The 26697-nt window shown below is 46.4% G+C and overlaps 1 protein-coding gene across 1 annotated transcript in view; it reads left to right on the top strand.

The window, feature by feature from the left end:
• ADAMTS2 (ADAM metallopeptidase with thrombospondin type 1 motif 2) overlaps positions 1 to 26318 on the top strand; it is a 236069-nt gene extending 209751 nt beyond the window's left edge. The window contains exons 10-21 of the mRNA XM_019535184.1: positions 3811 to 3956; positions 4359 to 4534; positions 5935 to 6068; positions 6868 to 6991; positions 7575 to 7655; positions 9134 to 9297; positions 10484 to 10640; positions 11504 to 11636; positions 17742 to 17949; positions 19288 to 19417; positions 20455 to 20544; positions 24785 to 26318. Coding sequence (XP_019390729.1) covers positions 3811 to 3956; positions 4359 to 4534; positions 5935 to 6068; positions 6868 to 6991; positions 7575 to 7655; positions 9134 to 9297; positions 10484 to 10640; positions 11504 to 11636; positions 17742 to 17949; positions 19288 to 19417; positions 20455 to 20544; positions 24785 to 25242 — 2001 coding nt within the window. The 3' untranslated portion in view covers positions 25243 to 26318. The remainder of the gene's footprint in view (positions 1 to 3810; positions 3957 to 4358; positions 4535 to 5934; positions 6069 to 6867; positions 6992 to 7574; positions 7656 to 9133; positions 9298 to 10483; positions 10641 to 11503; positions 11637 to 17741; positions 17950 to 19287; positions 19418 to 20454; positions 20545 to 24784) is intronic.
• Positions 26319 to 26697: the final 379 nt, after the last annotated feature.

The following is a 26697-nucleotide window of genomic DNA, read 5'->3' as shown; positions in this document are numbered from 1 at the left end:
GAAAGCTGACCTCGGCTTCTGACAGACAAGAGACAGATGGAGAAGCGTGTGCTATGTTCGAAGCTGTGAGAATACTTGACTCTTTAGTCAGAAAAAACCGATCTTGGCTTGCAGAGCCCATTGGGCTGTTACAGCTTTCACACGCTCCCTTGCAACACGTTTCTGCTCAAACAGATGGGACAGACGGGTCCAGCCCAGCCGTGCTGGGAAACCTAAATGAATAACTAAACGTCTCCCTGGAAGGATCTCAGCCCAGCATGGGTGGGTTGCAGATCCAGCCCGTACCATGCGTACAGACTGTGGGTCCACCTTGCAAAGGTTTTTTGGCTGAGTAACAAGGGTTGCCCATCTAGGATTTGGTAATTCCCGGCACTTGGATCAGATGCAGATTTACCAGCCTTTTCTTGAAGGCGATTTTGGAAATGTGAAGATCCCCGAGAGAGACGCTCCTCCTTGGCATCTCCGCTTTGCATCAGAGAACAGCGGAAGACAGCAGTGGAACCTTTTACTGTAAGAGCCTGGAGCCTCCGGCCTGGAAGCTGCACTTGTTTTTGGCTGACCCTTTGCCTGAAAAATGGGCAAGATGACAAGCAGTCTTCTCCTTCCACAAAGAAACCCGTTTATATTTCCCCGGCTTTTACTTTCTCTTCTTGCCAAAAAAAATCTCAGCATTAATATCAGCTTCGTAATTAAAATGAAACTCTCTGCTTCTGCTTAGAACAATGGCTGTGCTGGGCCGTCCTCCAGCTGGTTAAGTCCTTAGCAGCGTTAGCACTGGGAAGGAAACGGGCCTGTTTCTGTTATGACCCTGAAGAGCCGACCACTTCCATTTGAGGTCCTTGCACCCTTCCCCTGCGAAGGTCTAGTACAGAGCAGGCTGCTGTTTCGGAGCACCTCCGTGCAAACACCTCTCTTCCTATATCCAGCCAGACTTGGCAGAGCAGGGGATGACTCACTTTGCACAAACACGTGTATCTTGATGGCTAAACTCCATCTTCCCTGTTTATGGTGTGGAGACTGGCACCCCACGTACGACCCGCAGCGCCAGTGCAGATCAACACAGCACCTTTCCCCCGAGCCACAGGGTCCACACCGTGCACCAGGGTTAGTCTCCCATGTTATGAACCTGCCAGCACATAGCGGGTCCAGTCCCAAACACACTGCTTGATGAAAAATGGGGAACAGCATTGCCATGTTTGCTCTCTCTTCTAAGTGGAAACAAGGCCTCACTTCATTGCAGGCCATTATTATGCAGTCTGTCTTCTGCAGATTGTGCTCCACGGAAGTGATGTGCCCCCACCTGGCCCTGCTTTCTCACAGGCGCCAACCCCGCTCCCAGCGCCGATCAAGCTACGGCAGGCCTCTGGGACGGCAGACACGTGGGAGTCGGAAGGGCATGGCAAGGACACGATGTCAGTATTTTGCAGTTCTCACGTTGCTGAATTAGATCTTGTCCCATCAAGCCATATGGACACTGCAGTGCCACTGCTCTGGAGAAAATTTGCCATAAATGGCTTTTTAAGTGGTAATTCACCTGGTCCGTGATGCTTTTCGGCAGCTAGGTGTATCCAGCACTCTGCATCCCCAGCTGCTTTCAGCAAGCGTGAGAGGAGCTTAGAGGTGGAAGCAGGGATGTGGGGGTCACAAGTGAACCAGGATCCTGCAGCCCTTAGCAGGGGAGCAATAAATGGTTCGGTGACATGCTCTACCCCCCATCTGCACCAAGGCACTGTGTTCATTTCCACGGAAGGGCATATGGGCTAGACCAGAGGCGGGCAATTGTTTTGGGCAGAGGGCCACTTACTGAGTTTTGGCAAGCCATCGAGGGCCGCATGACAGGCAGCCTGGGCACATAAATATGAATTTTCTAACTTCTTTAGGGGCCTGCGGGCCAGGTAGAATGGCCTGGTGGGCCGCGTCCGGCCCCTGGGCTGCATTTTGCCCACCCCTGGGCTAGACGCCTGAGCCTTGGACTGGGAGCTAGGTACGCTAGAGTTGTAGGACTAAGACATTGCTCCCTTCTGTGCACAACATCGGCCCAGCTGGTTTTAAGTGATGCTTAGGGAACTGGAGTAACGGCTTTTTAAGGCACTTGAGAAATGAGGTATTATGGGCTGTCAGTAACCACGCTGGAATCTGGCTCTTGTCTTACTGACACTCGAGCTCCTGCACGACGAAGGTTATCCCCTAGCTATGTATTGACCGAACGTACTGTGTAGCTATAATGGAGCGATGGTCTCTCTAATTTTGCTTCCACTTTTGTAAGTTGTCATATAACTAAATCACAGACAGAATAAAATATATGTATACTAAATAGCTCAGCAGAACAGCAAGCTGTATCTTGTCACAGTTTTACTAATTATTTCCTCTTTAAATGGACTTTATTAATGATTATCCATCCCTCTTCGATTTGACTTCCAGATCACTAGCCACTCTCTGCACCAAGAGGCTTTCGTGTCATAAATCTTCTTGTTTTGTTTTTGCTGGCAGCATGCGTTTAGCCATATGCTCTGCTCCAACCACCTGCCAGATTCTCGGATGCTGAGGCTTGTTAAGCTGTGTAAAATTTTGTTGTTGACTTGGATGTTAAGAAAAGTGAATGACTGCATTTGTTGTTATAGCCATCTGTGTGTGCGCGAGCCAGGCCTCTTACCCCGACAGCAGCCATTAACACCAACAAACAGCGATGTCAGCATAGTGTAAAGTAATTAACTGCGCTAAGAATATTTTCAGGCCCTTGCATTTCACCCACGTGACTGTTACATAAGCAGAAATCATTTGTGGGGCCAAATTCTGGGATTTTTGAGGCAAAAAACACCTGTTAACTTAAGTAGGAAAGTTTCTTGATTAAAGGCCAGAGGAACTGGCTCTTCAGGATCAGCTTGTTGTAATGTGCTCTCAGGAGGGAGGCAGCAGAGAGGCTTTAGGGGCTGAAACTAAAGAGACCATTGAAAAGCAAGTGTGGACCTTTCATGAAAGTTTAGCAAAGGCCTGGCTTTAAAACACCCTCACTTCCGTGTTTGAAATCAGATTGGAGAGGGGGCAAAAAATTGCTTCTCAACGGCAGGACCAACCCCTTTCTTCAGGAGAGTATCTCCTGCTGCAGTGCGCTCGTCACAAGGACGCGTCCCTGATGTTCAGGGTTTCCTGGGGAAATGTGGGCAGGGCTGGGAGTCGGGGGGGATCCCAACGCCCAGTCCTGGCTCTGCTGCTGACTTAGTGTGTCTCACTTTCTCCATCTCTAGATTTGGCAGAGTGGCATCTCACCACCCACCTCATAGGGACGCTGCGAAGATTCATTAGTTAACACTCATCGACCATGTCGAATGGGAGACGGCATTAATTATACTGCCGTTCTTCTGGCAGTAATCATGCATGTCAAAGCATGTCATGCAGCCTTTAGCGTGCAGCATTCAAGATGCTCGTGTTGGCCCCGTGGCAGAAAGAGCCTTCTTCACTGCCAGATAAATGGAGTGAGTGTGGTGAGGCCTCTCCCGCTTGTCCCAAAGGAGAACCTGTGTTAGATGCAGACGTACAGCTCCAGAGGAGGTTTCGCCCTCCAGGCAGCACGAGGCTCAGGGGCTGGCCAGAAAACACTTCTGGACACGATGACTTCTGTGCTTCAAGTCAGCACAGGTGGCTGGGACTGCAGGCCAAAGCGCGAGCGAGGTCCTGTTGTTCTAGGAAGATGAAGACGTTTGTACGCTGCCTGCAGTTGGCAGTGGGCCACAGCGTCAGGGCCATCACGATACCCTGGCTGCGGGGTCAGTGTCTCCCACAACGCCAACCCTTTGCCATTTTCTCTTCCAGCACTGCTTTAAAGGCCACTGCATCTGGTTAACTCCAGATATCCTGAAGCAGGATGGGAACTGGGGAGCCTGGAGTAAGTTTGGCTCCTGTTCCCGGACTTGCGGCACAGGGGTGAAGTACAGGACCCGGCAGTGTGACAATCCGCAGTGAGTTCAGCGTACATGGATGCTTGTGCAAGGGATGCTGGTGGGGAAGTTGTGCTAAATTACCATTAAAATAATGCAGCATGGCGTGGAGCTGGGTGGGAAGCGAGTCAGACCTCGGGACTCTTCCCACTGTCGTCTTACTGAACATGTCCTTTGAAAAAGGGCTCCTGTGCATTTCCATTTCCTGCAGAGACGGAGGGGAGACGTTTCCTCGTTGTCTTCCGGACTGCTCAGTTTGACAGGAAGTCAGTGGTAGTGATGCCACCAGAGCAGCATCTGCTCCTCATAAATCACACAGAGCAAGCAAGGGAAATGCAATTAAGGACTGAACTAGGCCTTGAGAGAGTGAATAAAAGCAACCCCCCTGCATGGAGCTGCTAATGTCTCTTTCCGTGTCCGCAGCCCAGCGAACGGAGGCCGCACGTGCGTGGGACCAAGCTACGAGTTCCAGCTCTGCAGCACCCAAGACTGTCCCAGGGACTTGGAAGATTTCAGGGAGGAGCAGTGCAAGCAGTGGGATCCCTACTTCGAATACCAGAACAGGAAGCACCACTGGCTCCCGTATGAGCATGCTGACGGTTAGCAAGTCCCCTCCTTGCTTTAATGGCACCTTAGCCAAGCTACTGCCAGCCAGGATACTGTAGCTGTCAGCAAGGCAGATGCACAGACGGGCAGAGGGTGTGCATTATTGGGCTCATCCTTTAGAGGCTGGCTTTAGCAGACCTGCCTGAGGAGAGGGTCTCCCTTGCTTCTCCCATGGCTAGGCACAGCCATTATGTTCAGCTAACAACAAAAGGCTTAGCAATACAGCTGCAGTAACCACCTTGCCTGGCATCCCGCACCCCCCAGACCTTGTTGGTCTAGACTGTCCCTTGGCTTGTTTATCCACACAACCCTGGGACTCCTGCACTGGCTACTCACTTGCCCTTCCACTCGGTGAACAGGGAACGGAGAGGCTAGAGCTGAGAGTTGGAGGAGTGTTGGTTTCTAACCTCCCCACCCTCCCCGACCGGGGGGAGAGGACAGTGGTGTACAGCTGTATGGGACAGCAGCAAACTACAACTCCCCTGGAGTGATAGGAAGCTGTCTCTCTGCAACACTGTGCCCCACGCAGGGCTTGCGGCCAGGGCACAGTGTGTGCTGTTAGCAAGAAAGACTCGTTAGTCTTTAAACTTATGGAAAGTATGTCTTCAGCTTTAGTCACGTGGCAAAAATGGGGCATCCTTTTTTATTGCCCCTAACACTGTACACTGCCCAGGAAGCCACCTAGGATCTAATTAAGGGAACAGGGAAACGAATAGCCATGGGTGAGAAGTGAGCAGAGTGAAGGCAGGTTGAGAACCAAGGGTTCTCCAGCCGTGAGCTCGGTATTCCAGCAGCACGTTCTTGGCTGGGGCCAGACCCGCCTAGGAGGAAGAGATGCAATCAGCTGGCTGCTTGCCCACACGCTGGTGATAAAATATCACTTTGCTCTTGGTCTTGCTTTGATGACGGCTCAAGCCACTGAAAATACAGTCGTTACAATTGTGGGAAAGCAGCTTCTCACGTAGGAGGAGGTAGCCTGGTGCAGGATTCCTTCAGCCTCTTTGAAAGCCAGTTTTACCAGCTGTGTCGGACAGCTGCTGTTCAGGCGGCTTTTCCCATTCTTTGTACAGTGCGACTGATAAACTCCACCCCAACACCCCCTTCGCCCCGGCCTCCCACGGGGGGGGGGCTCCACTGCCAAATATAGGGACCAGATTGCATGATGCAGGATGCACCCTTTGTGAAGCAGCAATCCTTTTCTTCTGCATCATCCAGCAGACCCTGTAGCCCTTGGGAAATGAGAACAATTGATCTTTTACTGAGCCCTTCCAGAGCACAGGGCAAGGTTCAGACCAATGGCCAATACCATCGTCACACAAAGTACTGTTCAAAAACTAAGCGGAAGAACTGCTCCGGCTTCACATGCACAATAACAGGGCATTTTCTCCTCTAGCTAAAGAAAGATGCCATCTGTACTGCGAGTCCAAGGAAACTGGGGATGTTGTGTACATGAAACGAATGGCGCACGATGGGACTCGCTGCTCGTATAAAGACTCCTACAGCATCTGCGTGCGGGGGGATTGTTTGGTAAGCACAGCAATGTCGATCCTTTGTTCTTACCGTTTTTCAAGCCTGACTTGCGCAAAAACAGTTAAAAGCAGAAGGTTGAACGTTCTTCTCCAAGAACGACTATTTAAGGCAGCGCAATAATGTTTTGGGCAATAATGAGATTTCATTAGAATTATTGTCACAATATTATGTGTGATATTCACAGTTGCCATCACATTGCATGTGACTCAATTCCAACAGCAGCTACCTACACAAGTAATATATGCAGCGTTTTTAAGATGAACTATTGCAATTAGTTTTCAGTGAAAGCTTTTCCTTCAGAGGGTTTGGCAGGGGTGGAGCGTACATTAAGATACGAATATACAGCCCTTTTTGAGGAAAGTGATGCTAAAAATCTAGCTGCTGTACATTTTCTGTATATTTGATTGGGCAATTAAAAAAAAAATTCCAGAAAATTCCAGTAAATCCCCATCTTTGCGACAGACTTCGGCAAGGTACTTGTGCAACTACTGCATTTAAGGAAGTGCTTTCTCAATATTGAACATTAGCAGCTGCCTTAGAAATGGTGCTTCTTTAAAAGCGAAGTTTTCGTGAATCAGGACTTAAGGAATCACGGTATCAAAATTTGCCAAAGCTGCAGTGACTGTAACAAGGAGAAACGTGAGCATTAAAAACATGTCAATTCTAAAGTGAGCTTCTGGGGAAGCTCTATCATCTTTAAGCGAATGCAGCAAACCCTCTGTGACGTCTGAATTGAAGGAGTATTTGAGTTAGTTTGGGATAAACAAGTAAAATGGTTTTTCCTCTCTGCTTGCAGAAAGTCGGCTGCGACAGGGTAATAGGCTCCTCTAAGCAGGAAGATAAGTGTGGAGTTTGTGGAGGAGATAATTCCCACTGCAAGGTGGTGAAAGGAACGTTTTCCAGGGCACCAAAGAAGCCAGGTTAGTTGGCTGCCGGCGTACGACACGGAGGGATTTCAGGGGCTTCTCATCTTCGTTCTCGCCAACAGTGCCAGCACCGCCGCTGATAGTTGCAAGCTCTGCTCACTCCAGCGCATGCTCCCCAGGCTTTACCTGGTGGTTGAAGTGTGCAGATAAGGTCGGTGTCAGGCAGTTGTTCCTCTAAGCCCAAACTGGGGCCCGTGCCCATCTCAGCTGGCACGAAGAGTGGCACTGTCCTCTGTAAGAGTACCGTGGACTGGCTTGTGTTAGAGGTGTCTCCACAGATGGATGTGGCTCCTCTGTCTGATCCAGCCAAGTGGAAGACTGCGATGATATTTTATCTCCAGTCGTTGCCAGGGCAGATGTTCTCTCCTCTGCACTGCATGTGGCGCTTGGGGGTCTAAAGTGGCATTAGTGCACTGGACTTGTCTCTCCTCTTCCAACAAGGGTCTGTTAAGCACCCTGGCTTAGGCCCAGCTGGTATTAAAGCTCCTGTCCTTGATCAAATAAACCTATTTGCTGAGAAGACAAGTGTGAGGACTGTCATGCTAACCAGTCATTCTCTTTAAATACTACAATGAAGGGCACCTCAAGATGTTTGAAATTCCCGCTGGTGCGAGGCATTTACTTGTACAAGAAACAGATGCCACTGTTCATAACCTGGGTGAGTCTGGAATAAGAATGATGCTGTCAGCAGTAATATTGTTTTCTGTAGAGGCGTATTTTGATTTTGCTTTCTCCCCCTCCTCCCCAAACTCATCGTGTGTGCACCTGCCTGCATTTAGGATCCCCCTTCCAGGGTACACAATAGGTATGCATGTTTGAAAACTTTGGTCCTCATTTCCCCACGTGTTGCTCCTCTATGCCACAGCAGGAGGGTTGCTTGATCGTGGGGTGGGGAGGCACAGGATGGGAAGGGAGGGGGGTCATCTGTGGCTGATTTAGGGGTGAATTTTATTATGGGGTAGGCTGGCATTTGCATTGTCTTCACATGCAGCGTTTGCGACATGCGTCTCCTAGTCACTTGTTTCCCTGCTGCATCCAAGGCTGGTAGCATCTGAGCTCTTTCAGATTCTGCCCCACTGTTAATAATGTTGATGCAAGGATGCCCAATCAGTCACAAAGCTTAGACAGTAATTGAAACCTTCTCCTTACAATGCAACGGGATCAATGAGAAGCAATGTCTCGTAGGCAGTTATTAAATGGAAGTGGATTCGCAGCAAATGGCCTGCTGATTCTGCCATGAATCATTTAAGCTTCTTTTTAGGAAACACTTCCCGAGCTGACACCGAGTTGGCGTTCCCTGCCTGGACCAGGAATCAGACCAGGCTTGTTCTGTGGGCCACTGCGGCCCCCCTCTGCTTATTTCTGTCTCATAGGCTTATGCAAACACCTACGTGGGACCCAAGACAGAGCAAAGCATTGAGTGAGAGGCCAGGGAGCATGGGCTGGGATTCAGGGACTGCTAGTTCCTGGAGTGGCTCACATGTGCATAACAAAATCCTTTATCTCCTAATGTCAACACAGAATTTGGGTCAGGCAAGCACCAAGTGGCAGGGAGAGCGATCCTGTCGAAGCACGGGAGGGCGAGAAGACAGCAACAGATAGCTGAGCTTGTGGGGCAGTGATGGAGGAGTGCATGACTGCTTGGCTTGTACCTAGGTGTTACAGACCTGCACCCAGAGAAGCAGCCTGTGACTCCTGGTGTCCAAGTGCAGCATGCTCAAGCCCCAGTTGCTGAGCTGGTGGGAAAGGGAGGGCACGCAAGGCAGCATATATGTACTGTGGAGTGGGCTCACCTCAGACCTGGCTGCTCAGTCTCCAGCTGGGGAACCTGATGTCCGCACAAGGTGAACAACTGAACTTGCGGCTGAACCGAAGAAGGAACAGGTTACAGTCCAGGCAGCACATCCCTGAAAGCCAACAGGAGCGAAATAAATATGAGCACAAGGCCCAAAACAACAGTAGGTGTCTCTTTGCCAGAAAAAGGCAGCAAAGGGGTGCAAAGTGAAAGCCAAAAGGATCCTTCCTGATCCAGTGAGAGTGCATGGGAAAAAGCAGACTGCTCTGCTTGGCACCTTCCCTGCCAGCTTCAGCCATGAGGTTCCCCTTGCAGACTCACATTTGTTGTGTTATTTCCAGCAATTAAGAATCGGGAAACGGGGAAGCTCATATTAAGTGAAGACAACTACGTGCCAGATTCGAAGGCCTTTATTGACATGGGCGTGGAGTGGGAATACCGGAACGATGATGGCAGGGAGATGGTGCAGACCATGGGGCCTTTGCGTAATGGGATAGTTATTTTGGTAAGTGAAATGAAACCCTGTCCTGCGGCTCGTAGCGTCAGGGTCATGCTGAGTCATAGCACTCTTGTGTATTAGAGATCCCTTTTGTGAATCATGGGAAGACATTTGCTGTAAGAGTAAAAAAGATAGAAAGAGATGTATTTTAATCCCTTTCCTCTCGTTCATTATCACTTACAAGAATTGCATTATACAGTAGCTCCAGGGTTATATGTCAAGCATTTGACATTCCTGATTATTTCCTGTGGAAGACCTAGAAAATTACCATTATCTAAAGGATAGCCAGCCTACTAATCACAGCTGCGATGGGAACATGAAGAGAAAAATCAGTGCAGCCTATTGTAGTTAAATGCATGTTACCCTTTCCCAGCCCTTGCCCCACTTTCAGCAATGTGCCCTGCAAAGTCAGACATGAGAGAGGGCTTCAGTGGTTTATGTGATATCACTGTCTTAATTGAGAGAGAGTTCAAACTGCATTGACTGTTCATTGTAAAAGAATAAATGACATGAGAACAAATACAGATCTTCCGCTTCGGGAAATCTGGGCCAGTGGAGCCAGTTGCACTGTGCTGATTTGTACCGGCTGAAAGTCTGTCCTCCGGTAAGAATAAAAATGGTCTTCTTCAGGGGCAGGTTTGATGCATTTGCTTGTGTTGAACAGCACCATATTCCACACCTCGTTCCATCTTTCAAGCCACAAAATAAACTGGCTCGATGTCCATTTTGCATGAGGAACCACACTTCGATCTGGCAATGAATTTATTATTGCAAGGCAGCTGTGAGAAGGCCTGTGTTGATATCATACAGAGTTGCATTTTTCCACCTGCATCAGTTAGTCTTCAGTGACATTCTTTCTGCCTGTTTTAGACAGTCAATAAGTTTGAGTAAGTCTTTGTCTTCAGTGAAAGCAGAGATATCATTTTATTGTGACGTCTCTTTCTGTTAGGCTGGAAGGTGGGAACGTACAGCCCTGCAAAGCCAATCCAGCTCAGAGTAACAGCACCCTTTCCTAATGTGTAGTATAAGAACCCCAGGGCCACAAGTACAAAAAAAGATGCGTTAAGTGGCTGAAACGCACTTAATACACTGAAAAGTTGGTCCCACTTCTGTATCCGTGGCACCATTATTTAAGGTGACTTCAAAAATCAGTCTTGAAAAGCTTTTGCTCTCCATCTGTTTTGCTGTCTAGGTGATTCCACATGGCAATACCAAGATCTCTTTGACTTACAAATACATGATCCATGAAGACTCCTTAAACGTAGATAACAACAACGTTTTGGAAGATTCAGTCTCGTACGAATGGGCTCTGAAAAAATGGTCCCAGTGCTCGAAACCCTGTGGAGGAGGTAAAAAGAAATGAGTAACAAACTGGAAGCTGACGCAAGGAGAGGGGGCTGTGGGGGGGGTTTTAAACATAACCCCATGATCTGTGGGACTTGTTACCACAAGATATTAATAAGCCAGGAGTGTAACAGCATGTCCCTTTAGAAGAGTGTCAGACAAATAAATCACAGTAACCACCATGCTTCAGCACACAAACTGCTTCGGGCAAGGACCAACTTTCTCTTCGGGCAGTTGATTTTATAAATGTCTCATCTGTGGCTGACATAAGCATCTGTTACTGTTTCTAGAGATGAGCTATCTGGCAATGGTCAGAGCTGGTGTAAGAGTTTCTGTGTTCATTTCTGATTCCTCTCTGTGTTAGCGAGAAATTCTGTGGACTATCTAAGCATTGGCCTTGGGCTGATGAAACACCCAGGTAGCAAACCGACCACAGCCGCTACCCGTTGGTGGATTATTCCCGAGTCCTTTGCACCTGGCAGTCTGCACTTTGCACTGAGAAGAGGCACCAGGAAGCACTTGGCCTAGATACTCAGTCCAGCTCTAGAGCTGGCCTGGCGTTTCAGCTGCCCTCCTGTGTGCCTGCTTGGGTGTGCAAGTATAGAGAACACAACTGAGCCTTTGGATCTTGGACTGCCAAGATGCCTCTTTCCAAAGGAGTCTGCTAATTGTGATTGCAGCTTCATTGTGAAAAGATAACGGGAATTGGTTGCTCTGGGGTGCCAAATGTATAGCTTTTTGTATATATAGCAAAGCAACGCCTTCGGTTCAGGCTGTCCTGCTATCCCTTTCATGCACAGTTTGAGTACAGTCTGAGTTGTGTGTAAAAACTTCAAATGCTGGAGATAAGAGGAGTGTCTCTCTTAAGGTTATCAGTTCACGAAATACGGTTGCCGAAGGAAGACTGACCACAAGATGGTTCACCGGAATTACTGCGAACTGATCCAGAAGCCAAAGCCTATTCGCAGAGTGTGCAACCTGCAGGAATGCTCCCAGCCAATGTAAGCATTGCTGTCCGTCCAGATCGTTCGCAGCCCGGAGCCAGCTGCTCACAGTTGTAGCAGACTGGAACTCGGCGCTTTCAGCTTATCCCCAAGCACCTTCCCCCTGCCGACGCTGGGCCCTTGTCCTTCTTTATACGCAGTGATGCGGCATCGTTGCTAACACATTGCTTGGCGAAATGCTGTTGCTAGGAACAATGGTTCTGAAATAGGTTGAATTGGAAAAATACCGCTGCAGTGATCCAGGCACTTGTGCTTGCCCCCGTCTCTTGGACATCAAAATCAAGAGTGAAATTATATAGAAATTATATTGGTTTTCAAAGTATGAATTTCAAATTATGAAGTATGAAGTTCAGATTATGAAGTATGAATTTAAGCATCTAAAACCAAAATGAATAGTTATTTTGGGAACAAATGTCATCTCGTACTCTAGTGCAAACACCAGGAAAGCTCTCGGCGTATTTTTTAAGATGGTGAAAATATTTGGCTCATGCCACTACCTGTTTGAAACATTTCTACTGACTTTTATTCCAATCCCAGCTCCTCTGGGTAAGGGGTTATTATTCACACTTCCATGTTTTACATAGTGGATTGTTATGAACATATTTATTCACATTTTACAGGTGTTTTTTTGACTGGCAGCAAGTTAACCCTGTCACATGTCACATATTGCCCCTGTTGCTACCGCAACACGTAAGGAGAAGTTGATCTACAGCTTTTATCTCTGGGAACCAAGTCTAGATTCCAGAAAATGTCATAAATAACTAAAGAGTACCAGCCAAGGTTTCATAAACCCTGCCACGGGAAAAGCTAAGAGAAGCAGCAGCCAAGAACTGTGCTACATGAACACAGCAAAGATCAGGGCTTAATATATTTACCAGAACTGAAGCAATGACCTAGTAATAATAATGACAAGTCTCTGGAGAAGGCAAAACTCTTCTATTACTTAGTTACGAATACCCCTCTGGCTAGCAAAGCTATGAATTAAAATAAATGGCAGTTACATGAGCCAGGGCTGGGGTGGTGTGGGTGCTAAGGCACGTGGTTGACAGCCTAAAGGTTAAGGCTGTAGCAGAAGGGCTTGCAGCATGGCCTGGCAGTTTCCAATGAATCTTTGAATTCAGCTAAATACCTTGTCACAAGGATGCGAAAAAGGAAAGATGCATGAGCCACAGCATCCTGACACAAGTTTTAAAGACTCTGAATTGGAGCGTGCCTGATTTTGGAGTATTGCCATAGCCCTATGGAAAAATGGTCAGCTTCAAAATTTAGATCTGGATCTGGGTCCACACCCCCAGGGTCTGGGAATCCTGTGATGCAGGGGTTTGGTTAGGAATCCTCTTTAATTAGATTAGTTTTACTCCTCTGGTTTATAATTTGGCACTGGAAGTACCAAGGATGGACCTTGTCCTGGGTGGGGCATGGATTCATGTCAGGTCTGTCCAAACAGAATATTTTCCAAACAGGTCACACCAGCCTCACCTTCTCACCCTCTGTCATGGAAAGGCAAATCTTGGAGAGGCGTCCTTAGCATGGAGCACTGCAGGCGGGATTAAGGGAAGCAGAAACAAACCAACGCTGTGAGGTTCTGCTCCCTCGCACGATCCCTGGAGCATCTTTGTCCCAGAAATCACTTTAGACAAAATGACCTTGTGCTTTGAGGAGCTTGCTGTGTTTCTCTGGGCCATCTCATAAAATCACAGAAGTTTGCAGAGGAAATTGCTATACAAAGTTATCGGTCCATCTTCAGGTCCCTGCAGGATGCCTCCCTGCAGCATATTTTCTCCTGCGTGGTGCAGGCAAAGTTTTGAAGTGTCCCTAACAACAGGAGTCCTTAGTGAAGCTGCTCCCCAGTGCAGCACCTCTCAGATGTAGATTGAAAAATGCCCTAAATTTATTTTGTTTAAATTAAATCCCATTCTGCCAGGTTGTACCTGCCATCCACATTAAATGCAGCTGCTCCATCTTCAGAGACGGTGATCCATAAATATGTATAGTCTGTTATCACGTGTACCAGTCAGCATCTAATCTCAAATTCCCACCAGTTCCTGGTCACTTTTGTTGCTCTCTGACTAAGCTCCCTCCAGTTTGACTCTACAGCCCTTGGGAAGTTGTGCCCCAAGTCGAATGCTATATTTTAGGTGCGGTCATGGTGGGGGTTTCCAGACAGGCCTCATTGCCAGTGGTAGGTACACGTGTACTTCAGTCCCATTTTAACTGCCCAAGATGCAAATCCCCCAAAATATTTAGGTACCAAATTCATCTGAGCCCAACTCCCTTGAGCTGTGCTTGAAAATGGGACATAAGGGCCTTTGGGCAAAATACTCTCAAGTAGCTACGTCTGACGTGGTGTTCTGTCTCGTCTTTAGCTATTTCCACAACGCTGCTTCCCAGCTTTCCTCTCTGATAGTGTTTGTGCTTCAGATGGCTCTTCTCCAGTTGCGTTTTCTTGGACTTTTCCAAGATGAATGTCTGTTTTCTCCCCGCGTTTCTCCCCCATTGTCTTATTTCTCTGTGCTACCTGATACTAGCATTGCCCGTAATTTTAGTATTAACAGGTGAATATCCAAACATCAGCAAGACTCCCCCCAGAGGTGGTGCAAGCGCCTACGCTGGACTCTTTTAAGAAATGTTTGGCCGTTTATCTCGCTGGGACCCTTTGACCCCAGCTGACTTCCCGCCCCTGGAGCAGGGGGCTGGGCCCAATAATCTTCCGAGGTCCCTTCCAGCCCAAATGTCTATGAAATCTATGAAGGAAGTAGCCATTTCAGTCGAGATATTTTATAACTGAATATCCTCCCATCAGCTCGCTTTTAGCTGCAGTATTTAAAGGAGTATTTCCTAAAATGCCCTTGGGATAGCTAGTTTATTTAGAGAGCCCCTTTCTATATAATCAGCGCGTTGCAGCACTCAGTTTTACAGTGATTATGTCGTCTTCTGCCATGACATGAGGGGATATGTCACTTCTGCTCACAGTGAGCTGTGATTTCTGTTACAACTCTATTAAGATATTACTTTGTCAGCAGAACGTAGTTTGATCAGCTCTATCTAAGCCTCAGCTTCAAGCTTTGCTTCCCCATGAAAAGAAACCACTTCCTCTCTAAACTGAGCCTGGTGCGGAAACGGTATCTCAGGGTGGACCAGAGTCTGGATCCAGGAGAGATGGACACATTCAGAGCATCTTCCAAAATGTTCCAGGGTATTTTGAGGTTCTTTCCTCTCCTTTGTGACCCCCCCCAGTCACCTGCTCCACCCTTCCCTCCATAGGCAAGAGGCGATACTGGGGCCTTTGGATTGCAGTAATGCTAATTCTGAATTTACTAAAGAAAGTATGCTTCTCCTCTGTCCATTATGGATTTCCTTTTACCATTAATGGGAGCTATGTATTTGAGTCAAGAGGGGAATATGTATCTGTAAGAGTCTGCATATTATCATCCCATTGTAACTGTGCTGCCTATATGCTTTGTACAATAGTGAATGCTGAACAAAGCAAGATGTTTAGAGGTTAATACTCCATTTTTTTTACAATATTACTGCAGGGGTTTAGAAGGCTCCTGAGAGAGAATGGATATATTGCTTTGAAGCCTTCATAACTGCCTAACAAACAGCTTGGCTCTTGTCTTTGGTCTTCTGGCAAATTAGGCCATATTTTTCATGGTCCTTCTAGGTGGTTGGTGGAACTGTCGCCCTACGTGAAGCAGTAAACTCATCTATAAGACTTACTCTTTTGCATCTGCTATCAACAGTTGTTTCAGTGGTTTATCTCCCTGTTGGTTTCAGCATGAATTATTTAGAGGTTTACAAATAGCTACTGTTAGCGAAGCTGCAGGGAAATTGTTCTTTTAAATTCAGAGCATCTGCAAAATATACATCTGGCACGGCTGGTATCCAGAGACCTAATGCAGAACTGTTGTATTGCACTCTGCAGGTAGAGTTACTTGTCCTTGCAGGAGAATATTTGCAAGCCAGTATTTACTATCTGAAACTTGCTTAGAATCTTACTTGTGACCTGTGATTCCCAGGGTGAATTGTATAGAGCTGGGGAAAATTGCAGGCCATGATAATCTTTTCAAAAGCATCTAGATTTACAAAGCTAGCTAGGTGCCAGGAAGACTTTGCAAAGTGCTTACCTGGATTAAGCACCTAAGTCCCAATGGCTTTCAATAAAAGCTAGCTTGATACTGTACACTGATAAGATGCCTATCTGCTAATCGCTTTGTAGGTCTAGTCTCGCGTTCCCCTGGAAGCCAATATAGCCTTGAGAGTAAGTTGGTGGGATGCCTGCACATGCACTTTAATGTGCAATGAACTATTTTACTGCTATTAGTGTCATATAAAGCCCCATGAAATTACACTAACTCACAGTAAAATGGTCCACTGCGCATTACGTGTCACTAAAAAAGTGCAAGTATGCTACTATGCATTAGCACAGCCTAATGCGCATTAATTTCGTACTTCACATTGGAGGTACTACATTTAACGTGCCTTAGAAAAGGCACATTAACGCACATGTAGCTACGCCCAGTGGGACTTACCTTCTTAATCTGCTTAGGTATTTTTGATATTGGTCTTTTAGAGTCTTTCTGGAATGTCACCATGAGATGCGACTTTCCCTAAGTGGCCGGATGCTTTGGTTTTTGGATTAGAAATAGTAATGCCTGTAATGAGAGGGTAGGACACAATTCTCACCCCTCTAATTCCAAAAAAAAAAAAGAGTGCACCTACATGGAAATAATCCTGGTAACAGGATGTGGCCAGTTTTGTACAGAGCTATGCTTATGAAAAATAGCTTTCCAGTTTTGGCCGTATACATAATATGGGATAATTGGGATCTGTCTGAAGATATTCAAAGAGTTTATAGCAATGATCTTCAAGGAACAAAAGGGGTTAGGTGCCCAAATATCCCTGAAAATCAATATGAATTATGTGTTTTGAGTCCTTTAGTCGGCCTGAGAACTCCAGTCCCAACTTTTACATGCACTCCTTTAAAAAAACAACTTCTAACCAAGAATACATCAAACAAAGTAGGCTTATATTCAAAGATTTATCTCAAGTGATAAAGAAAACCTAATTAATACTGTCCTAGTTAGAAAGTTAAGTTTGCAAGGTGCTATCTTGTATAGTTGGGAGAGAGATAAGACAAGCCTTTGGGCTTCAATTGCCTTTTATTGATTCTGGAAAAGAATCAGAATCCAAGCTAAGTAAATGTTGCAACAATTGCCTTAGTTCATAGCATCTGACAAAGTAAGCTATTGCTTATGAGACCTTAGGCTTCTCTGAATTGATTAGTCTGTGCAATGCCATGCTGCTGTGCCTTCAGTGTAATCTAATTATGTTAATGAATATGACCACATGAAAAAGAAGTAGGCAGTTATCACCTATGGAGCAGAGAGAAGTGAAGGGAGGGAGAAGTAAGTTAAAATGGGCTGCAAAACATCTGTCTCTTCGGTCCATGGTTTTTGGTGCCTGGTAACATTTTAAACAAAGTTTATGACCTGTCGGACTATGGCTAACTCTTGACATACAAAGGAATTCAGAGTTCAAGCTTCCCTTATATAAAGATGTACAAAACTTACTTTTATGGGGTATTCGTTCGAGGTCCCTTACAACACAAATCTGCCATAGCATGAACTGTAAGCTGCTGGATCTAAAATATTAAGTTAATGAAACAGATTCCTCCTGTTCAGGAACTTAGCGTGGGATGTTAAGGCATAAATCAACCCTATCTACAACGGCCAGAAGTGCCAGTACCGAGACACGAGGCTCCGTGTTGCATCCTCTTTTCAGAATAGGAGACACTGCTTGGACATATTTAGCCACGTGGGTCCAGCTTCGTTAATGTATTTTAGGTGCCTAACTCCTCCTGAGGAATTAGATGGGAGTTAGATAGTTAAGTCCCCAGATTTGGGTCTTTTAGGCGGTTTCAGCATTATGGCTGATTTAGCCTTCTCAGAACCATTAGTTATTTTCATTCAATGCTTTCATTTGCTAAAATCAGCCTTCGGGAAAACTTAAACTTTAAGTTCTCTTTCAATCAACAGCTTTAACATGACTAATGTATGAGAGAGGATTGTGCCTCACTCGTCCTGTTTTTCTTTAAACCAGATGGGTTACAGGAGAGTGGGAGCCCTGCAGCAAAAGCTGCGGAAAAAATGGCTATCAAGTCCGTTCTGTACGGTGCATCCAACCACTGCACGACAACACTAATCGCTCTGTTCACACCAAATACTGCAACAACGATCGCCCGGAGGGCAGGAGGCCCTGCAATCGCGAGCTCTGCCCTGCACAGTGGAGGATAGGACCCTGGTCGCTGGTAAGCCTCTGTCAGCTTTGCAATGAGATTGTGTAAGGTGGGAGGAAGAGTCTTCAGCAGCTTGTCCTGTCTAGCCACCGCCAGGCATTGAGTTGGCCAGCCTTTGCTTACCTACGTGGAGAGCACGCTCGTCTCACCAGGAGAGGCCAGGTCAGTGGGGACAGCAGGGGAGACGGCCTGCAGCCGCATCCTGAAGGGTCGCTGTTTGACAGTGGAGAGCCAAGAGTTTCTGGATGTGGTGCCAGCTGCAGGAAGGAAGGAAGCAGCCGTTCCGGCCTCTCGGTCCTCTTTGCCACCTGCACTCTTCTGCTAGATTGATTTAATTGGCTCAAAAGTCCAGCATGTTTGTTGGTTGTTTGGTCTGGGGGTTTTCGGTTATACAAGTTGCACCCCTCCCTTAAAGTAAGCACGACAGCCAGGACTGTCAAAAGCTGAGCGTCCAAGCCTCGCTGAAATGAAACGGGAGTCAGGCATCTTAATTTAAGAAATGCCCCTGCAGGGTGAGGAAACAATTTAAGTCTGATAAAGGTTTTCTAACTGAGAGCAAGTGGACAGGAGTTCCTCTCCCTTGCTTACTTTCATGTGGCAGGAATCCAGCCAAGTGCAAGGAGTCAGGAGACCTAGTTCTTGCACTCTCCTGCTGCTTGCCTTTGGGCAAGCCATGTAGTCTCCTTGTACTTCGTTTCCCTCTTGCAAAGCATTTACCTGCACCAGGAAGTCTTGGTCTGTTCATATTGACAAATACTCTGTCACCACCAGATAGCGAGCAGGGAGTAAGCGCTGTGCCACAGCATTGCGTTCAAGTCTTGCCGCTTGGAGTTTTGATATCTTTCCAGTTGGTCGTGCACTTCTTCATGATGCTGCTTCAAAGAGGGGCTGCATTGTAGCACAGCATTTACATGTTAGATCTTTACCACATAAATAGGACCTGAGGAATTCATCCTGAGCTTTATGTATTAAGAATTAATACTTAAGTATTAATACTCAACTTAATACTTACTAATACTTAAGTTTTAAGAATTCATCCCGAGTTTAAGTAGCACAATTAATACAGTTTAAGATACATGTGAGGAAGCAATGTCTTGCATTGCAGCAGTTTTCATGTGTGACTTAATGTGCTTCCCACCATAAAGATTTTACACTTTTTCATGTGTGCTGGTGTGTCAGAGGTCTCCAGGCTGGTGCTGTGTGTGTATGTATGCACATATCTAATGTCCGGCAAAATTCTCAAGTCAAATTATTTGCAGCCCCTGCTGCAGCTCAAGACAAAAAGAGACCCAGTACACAATAGGTGAAAGATAAATCAACACCTGACTGATGCCTTTTCTCACCCCCCAGTGCTCAGTGACTTGTGGGAACGGCACGCAGGACCGCCAGGTTCTGTGCCGGACAAGAGACAATGCCATTGGCTTCTGCAAAGACGATAAACCTGAGACTGTCAGGATCTGCAGACTACCTCCCTGCCCCAGTGAGTGCTCAGCTCTTTGTCTCTGTGTCTGACATGTACAATTTGGGGGGAAAAAAAAAATTCAACTGCATTTGCTGCAATTCTTGAACTGAACTTGCATGCCTGCAGGAGACCCCTGCTCGGGGAGCTGCTGCTTAGCAATGTGGGCCATAAATCAAGTGCCGGTGGGAGCAGGATGATTCCAAAGAGTTTTGTTTGTGCGGCTGCCATATGGACCTGCCAGGGGTAGTTTGCCACACTCCCTATGCCTCTGAAAACTTTACAGTGTGGACAGGGGATACCCACCAGTGCAGGCTGGAAGCCAGGAGGACAGGCCCCACTCCAGTAGAGGTAAAAGGTGTCAAAGCTGCTGGTTAACAGCTCCCCCTTCGTTAGAAACCTGTTACCTGCTGCTGGTCAGTGTTGGGGCTTCTCCACAAGATACCCAAAAAAAGCAGTACCAGCCATGCAGACATGGGCCTTCTGCTTCAGCCACCGCCAGTGATGACAGCTCAGGGTCTCGCTTTGTTCCTTCTGTGACAAGGAGCCGGCTTCCTTGCTGGGTCATAAATTGTTGGCTGCTTAGGCTAAAATATTAATACCTGTCTGTCCTCACCGGCCTGTCTGCCATTTGCATGTATTACTTAGGATCATTTTTAAAATCATAACAGTTAAGATTTAGTGAACAACTTCATATTGTTTATAAATTAGTTCTCAACATTCGCATTGCTGTTTTGCAAGTATGAATATGGTCACTTTTCTAACGTGATCACCAGGCTCTCACTTATCCATCCCAGCCCGGAGACTTTAAGTGGAGCAGTTAGGCCCAGATCTGATGGCCCTTAAAAGGCCGTGCGAAATTAGTACTTCTCATTCTTCCTTCATAGCTTGCCATCACACTCCGAGCACAGGATGGGAGGCCTTGAACTTGCAGCCCATTACACAGCATAGCAACGCTCTACTTATCCTCCGAGCCAAGCTGTATACGGTGATTTAGTTGTAAATCTGTTTCTTGTTAACACATCTTGTATTGACTTATTTTTCCCCCTCTATTCTAGGAAATGTTTCCGACCTGTCAAAGAAAACCTACATGATACAATGGCTGTCGAGACCAGATCCGGACTATCCCATCCAGAAAATCTCTTCAAGTAAAAGACCCATTTATAACTCTGCCTTTGCCCTTAAATGCATGCCACATCAAATGTGGACTTTGCCTTTTGCTCTCTTCCTCTCTCTATATGGAAAATTCCCTTGACTTTTCCAAGTCAAATCTTGGGCTGAATCTTTATTTCACGCTGTGCCCTGGGTGCACAGTGTCTTTCTTCTCTGGAGCTGCTGTAGCCCTGGTGGTGGAGGTCTCCAAGTTGGCTGGATGTGTGAAGTAGGATCTCCACAGTATGTTGCAGTCCTCTGAAAGGGAGCTGGGATCAGTTTGCTTGTCGCTTGGTGATGGTGAAAAAAGGCTCGTACTGGTTCATGATGTTCAGTTTGATAGCAAAACTGAGAACTTATTGTGAATGTGATCACATCACAATAATGACACCTTGTAGTGCTAAAGTTCTCCTTTATCTAATGGCCCTAAGTCCCATAACGCTCTAGTTTCAGTTTTTCTTACAGGGTAGTCTGTTGGATGAAAGAATCGCTTCATTCCATCCTCTGTCCCGGTGCCAGTGCTTGCTCACCTGTGCTGCTCCAGTGTATTCCCGACCTAAAATTTGTGTTCGTTACTGTGACGGGCTCATTACTTACCAGTAGCTCCGTTTCTGTTTGTACTTTAAATGCTGCTCCTGTGCCGTATGCTTTCTTTCAACTTCTCTGCTTGTGTTTTCAATATTTTATTTCAAAAGCTGCGACATTTGTTTTTCTTCACACAGCTTTGCCAGTTTTGCAGGGTTTTTTTTTTCCCTTTTTATAAAATGCAAGTGGTTCGTGCAAAAGGTTTGTGAGTTTAAGTGGTCCAGGCAATATGACATTTTCATTCATATGATGTCTCGCCCTGCTCAACGTTGGGCTACTTCTGATCATTACATCCATTGGTCTTTTTTCACCAAATGCATGTTTGACTTGATTGGTACGATCGTGTGTGCGTGTGTGTTCAATAGACGTGTCAACTGGCAAACATAACAGTGTGAACAACGACAGAATTACCTCAATTTTTATTGCTTTTTTGCTTAGGAAAAAAAAAAAGATTTAGAAAAATGCCTTAAATGTTGAAATGTAGATGGCATTAACTACAAGATCCAGCTTTAAATACAAACAGTACATTGGTACCACGAGTTAATCTTCATATTCAGCATTTTTACTTTAATGACATTAGAAGGAAGCAGATTTAATCCATGGTTAATTTGCACAGTCCATGCTCATTTTGTGAAGAAAAGGTCATTACTTAACTTCTCAACGTTGAATTGGCGTTGTTGCTGTACCTCACGTGTTTACACTGAGGATTTGGAATCATAAAAACCATTTGACATCCAGTAACCGTAGAAGCACATCGCTTTTCAGACAGCAGTCCTTGACTTAACACAGCACATTGCTACCTTACTCCATTGTTCATATCCCTTAGGAAGATAGCACTTTGGATCGTCAACAATGTAGCACTTCAAACTTGTCATTATCATGTGATCACATATTTAAATTTTGCTGTGAATATGATGATTTCCTGAAACATGTTAACAATTTACCTGACAAGGTGAAAAAGCAAAGACACGTATCTGGCACTGAATACTGTTATGTAAAATTATTGGTGTTTAACTGTATAAATATATTCATGACTGTTACCTTTAACTAGACAACTGTTTAGTGATGTTACAAGATATGGGTGGCTATAGAGAATGGTGCAATAAGGTATCTGGGCATTGTGCACTATGTCTATATGCACTTTGGTTTATCAGGGATATTTTATTAGTGTTTTGTATGTATTTAACATAATATTAAAGATGTGCCAATTCAGTTTGCTTTTCAATATTTTTTTATGAGACCAATTTGATGTGTACCAAAGTGACTGTGAAACTTATTTTTTTCTTACTGATGATTTAAAGACCTACTTAGAGCCTGTCATGCCTACTGCAAATAAAACTAATAAAAGTGCAGCAAACCTGGAGACTTTGGTTTGGAACAACAATACCAAATGTCATTCCTGAGTTATGAGGTTCATGTTTGTTAATATAAAATATCATATGGAACTGAAGGCTATTCCATAACTGAATTTGATTCTTAGGTAGCTTTTTATGGTGAGCATTGCACCCTTTTTTTTTTTCCTGGAAAAATAAGGCATTTTTCTAAAGATGCTTCTACTGCCTCGTATAACATACGCCCCAAACAGAAGCAGCCCTGTTGAACCTAAATTGAAATAGTAGCTTGCAAAAAATATTGAAAAGTTTGAATTAGAGCCAGAGAAACGCAGGGCACAGTGTTCAGAGGGGCCTCAATGCAAGGCGTGCCTGCACGGAGGCACAGTCATGTGCACAAAAGCTTGCACCTGCAGCTGGAGAGGCCAGTTTGAACACGCGTCCCAAGCACAGTCTTTCTGCTCCGAAGGGAGTTGTCTTCTGGGCACCTACTTGATTTGAGATTTGGAAACTCTGAAAATGCATTGACTCAAGGAATTGTATGTTTGTTTTTCTACAGAAAATGCGAGAGTCAGTGCAAAACTGGGCTGCTTGCAAGAAAAGTGTTTCTAATCCTGTCAGTCATTGCTAGATTTTCAAAGCAAGAGCAATAATCATTAGCATATGCTAGACTGATATGTTTGCCAATTAAACACCTACCATACCCTAGCTGAGGATGAGTGAAGAAACCGCACTTCTGCTTTCTAGCCTCACTTTACTATCTCCTAACCTGCTCCCGTGCTGTAGTTTGATGCAATGTTGCCGCGAGATTTGACCAGATTTCGCTTTGAGCTGCCAAAGTCTGATATCGGTAATGCTAAGCTCCCCCGGCTGAGCACACCCCTGCAGTCACGCGTGCTCTGAACGAAGGCGGGCACACGCTTTACCGCGACAGAGCCCAGCCCCCTCTGCGGTACCGGGCACTGGAGTATGGGATGATGCTCCTCCCCACCACGGGGCACTGGGACTGCTGAGAAAATAACCTGTGACCTTACCGACTCCTAGTAGAGGGCAGGCGTCCACAATGATTTGGGGGATGGGTACGAACTTTAGCTGCGTTTTTGCTGCAGTTCCCACTAGCTCCTGGCTCTCGGCATCAAACCAGACAGTGTCTGTAGCTCTGGGGTGCCCAGGCGTTCGGCGGCAGGTGGCTTGCTGTCCTAGGCTGCACCAGAAGGAAACCGGTGGAGATTTGTAGCCTTGCTGGCTCCTACCATCCAGCGGCTAGGATTCATAGCATCTCCCCTGTCGCCGGACAGACCGGCAGGGTCCGTGCCAGTGATTTCAGATTACATTTGGATTAATGCTTGGGAATAAGAAAAGCCCCTTGCATCTCCTTATGCTGAGTTTTGTCATGTGCAGTTGAATGTCACCAAACCTAGCCCTGCACATTTGTTGTGGGGCATTAGGTACTTGGGGGCTATTGTAGTAGTCCCTCCAACCTCAGCTTTGGGAACTGTCTTTGTTTCTCATTGCTATTACACTTCTTTGTTCTGGTTTACACAAGTCAGGACTATGTGGAGCCTCCCTGTCATTTTGGGAAGTTGGCAGGAGTCGTGTGTGCTTGTGGAATAAGTTCAGAGGATTCAAAGGGATTCTGTAAAGGCGTAAAGGGTTTGTGCCAGAGTCTTATCTTGCACGTAGGGAGGGGTTCAGGAGATACCATCCTCGGCATGAAGGGCCAAGAAATGACTTCAGTTCCAGGAACATCCAGTCCATGCACAGATAAGACTTTGGCTTTCAGAAGCTCAGATTTAAATAATCCCATGGCTGAGGTTACTGGCTGTCTACATCCTCGTCCGCAGCAGCGTTGCTGTTGTGCTGCAGCCCAGCGTTAGACAGGTGAAGGCGCAATGACTTCCTTGTGCAAATACTACTCATTTTAGTGGCTGAGGAGCTTCAAGGCACTTTGCAGGAGCCGTGTAGTCCTGGTAATGGTCTGCTTTATGGCCACCTAGGAAGGCCGTACGACTCCAGCTCGGCTTTGAATCCAGCGCTCGGGTAATGTGAAGGCCAGGACTCGGAGCCCACCGTGCAAAATGCAGATCGGGCTCTGTGATCGCCTCACTTGCGTGGGTGTAGGATTTAGCTCCAGTATAACTAAAGGGGCCTGTCTGACAGTATCCTGTCCCAGCTTGTACTCCAAACCTTGTCCCCGTTGCCCGGCTTCAGCAGCGGTTGGTTTCCTCTGACTTTTAGGGCACATGCTTTAAATGTTTTCTGCGGGCACGAGCTTTCTTTGTCACGCGCGCTTTATTTACTTGTCCTCTCTCTCTTTCAGAGGAGCGGTGCCAAGGAGACAAGTCCATGTTCTGCCGTATGGAGGTCCTCTCTCGGTACTGCTCAATTCCTGGTTACAATAAGCTCTGCTGCAAGTCCTGTAACCTGTATAACAACGAAACAGAGGACAGAAACGTAACCGATTCCAGCATCGATAAAACGAACGTCATAGAGGAGGAGTTCCTGTCGACCCTCGCCACTCCCATCGCACAGCCCACGGCCAGTCCTCTTCCTGTCCCCAAATCCAGGGGCACGGCCGTGCCTCCCAATACAACTGACGACCGCCCGGAAATTAATGCGGTAGATGTGCCCTATAAAATTGTCGGGCTGGATAACGACGTCTCTCAACATAACATCATCACGCGAAGGAGACTGCCTTATGAAAAGACAAGGAACCAAAGAATTCAAGAGCTGATTGCTGAGAAGAGGAAAAAAGAGACTCTTAGGAAGATAACTTAAAATGGAAACGTGGCACAAACAACATTTTTTTTTCTCTTATAGAGATGTTACCAACAACCATAGTAATGCCCATGTCATAGAGACAAAAAAAAAAAAAAAAAAAGAAAGAGTGGTGCTATGGCAGAAATGCCAGCCTCCAAAGTCTACAGGAAATGGAGCGGTCAGATTGTGTCAGAAATGCTTTTATAAACACAACGATGGCAGGTTTACAGGGTGCTATAGAGTATTAATGTCATATTGATACAGTATTTCACTGAATCCATACGAACCATGGTGCCTAGGCTAGGTCGGCAGGTTTATTAACGGCCTCTGTTCATCTCTCTGCGCGTGTGTGTAACCCCTGGGAGTGCGTTCAGCACGGAGAGCAGACCCCAATACCTACCACTGTCTCCACGAGTGGTCAAACATCCAGAGCAAGACCTGTAAGCATTGATAAGATCAGGCACGAAATTCGTCTCTGGTTCAGGACCGTATGCAAGGACACGCCTGACTTGAAGCACCAAACGGTCCCGTGGACTGTACTGGTACTACTCGTTTGGTTTCGGTTGGGCTTGTGCTTGTGTATCCTTTCTTAATTTGGACCTTTCCATGGTCTGGGTAACACTAAAGAAATGCCCAGACATAACCACAGGGATTTTGCATGTTCCCATAAACAAGTGTTACGGGATTTCTCTAAAAGTTTGAGCCTAAACAGATGCGCCCAGTGTGCGGTTGGATTTATCCCGCGTAGACGGCCGGTGCCCCGGCACTTCTGTTTACAAGGATTTTTATTCTGTGGTCCCTGAATTCCTGTAACGACAGCCACAGTGGTCAGAGTTGGCATGTCTTGGGTCTGCCTTTTACCCACACGCTCTTTAACTGCAAATAACTGGATTCTCATTTCCTTTCCTATTGGTGCTTTGTGAAGAAAATGTAATTCTGTTTGTTACATTTTTTCCACAGTACAGTTTTATCCTGGAGGAAAATATTTTGTATTATCAAGACTTCCTTAGGACAGCTCTGTTGTTGCCGAAGTGAACAACTGATTTTTCGTTACGCTTTCCTTATACACACGGTGTCAGCCAGCGTAGATCTTAGCGCCGTGTAGCCTGACAATCCTTTGGGTGCTTCCTTCCCCCTCAGGGTCTTCCACAAGCTGATACGCCGCAGCATTGTGTTTTCCTTTGCTCACGCTAGAAGACAGGCATGGATTGGTTTATAGCTTTCGGTAAAGCCATGCTCGCTGTTGAATGCCAGCATGTATTGCAAGGAAATTATAGCCTTATAGTTACCTTGCAGGATAAGCGACGTGTACATTAGGAACTGAGGGTTTCACAGGACGTGGCCTGGCCACATCCACACGAACGTGGACGTTTGGTTCCCCTGGGGACACGTAGCGGTGGCCCACGTTGTGCCTCCATGCGTTGTCCCCAGGGACACCCGTACCACGTGCTCTCTGCAAGTTACCCCGGGGCA

Source organism: Crocodylus porosus, unplaced genomic scaffold (genome assembly GCF_001723895.1).
Source record: "Crocodylus porosus isolate Cpor-Errol unplaced genomic scaffold, CroPor_comp1, whole genome shotgun sequence".
In the NCBI taxonomy this organism is placed as follows: Eukaryota; Metazoa; Chordata; order Crocodylia; family Crocodylidae; genus Crocodylus; species Crocodylus porosus.
Note: the sequence above shows the minus strand (reverse complement) of the source record. Positions and strands in the feature narration are given on the sequence as shown.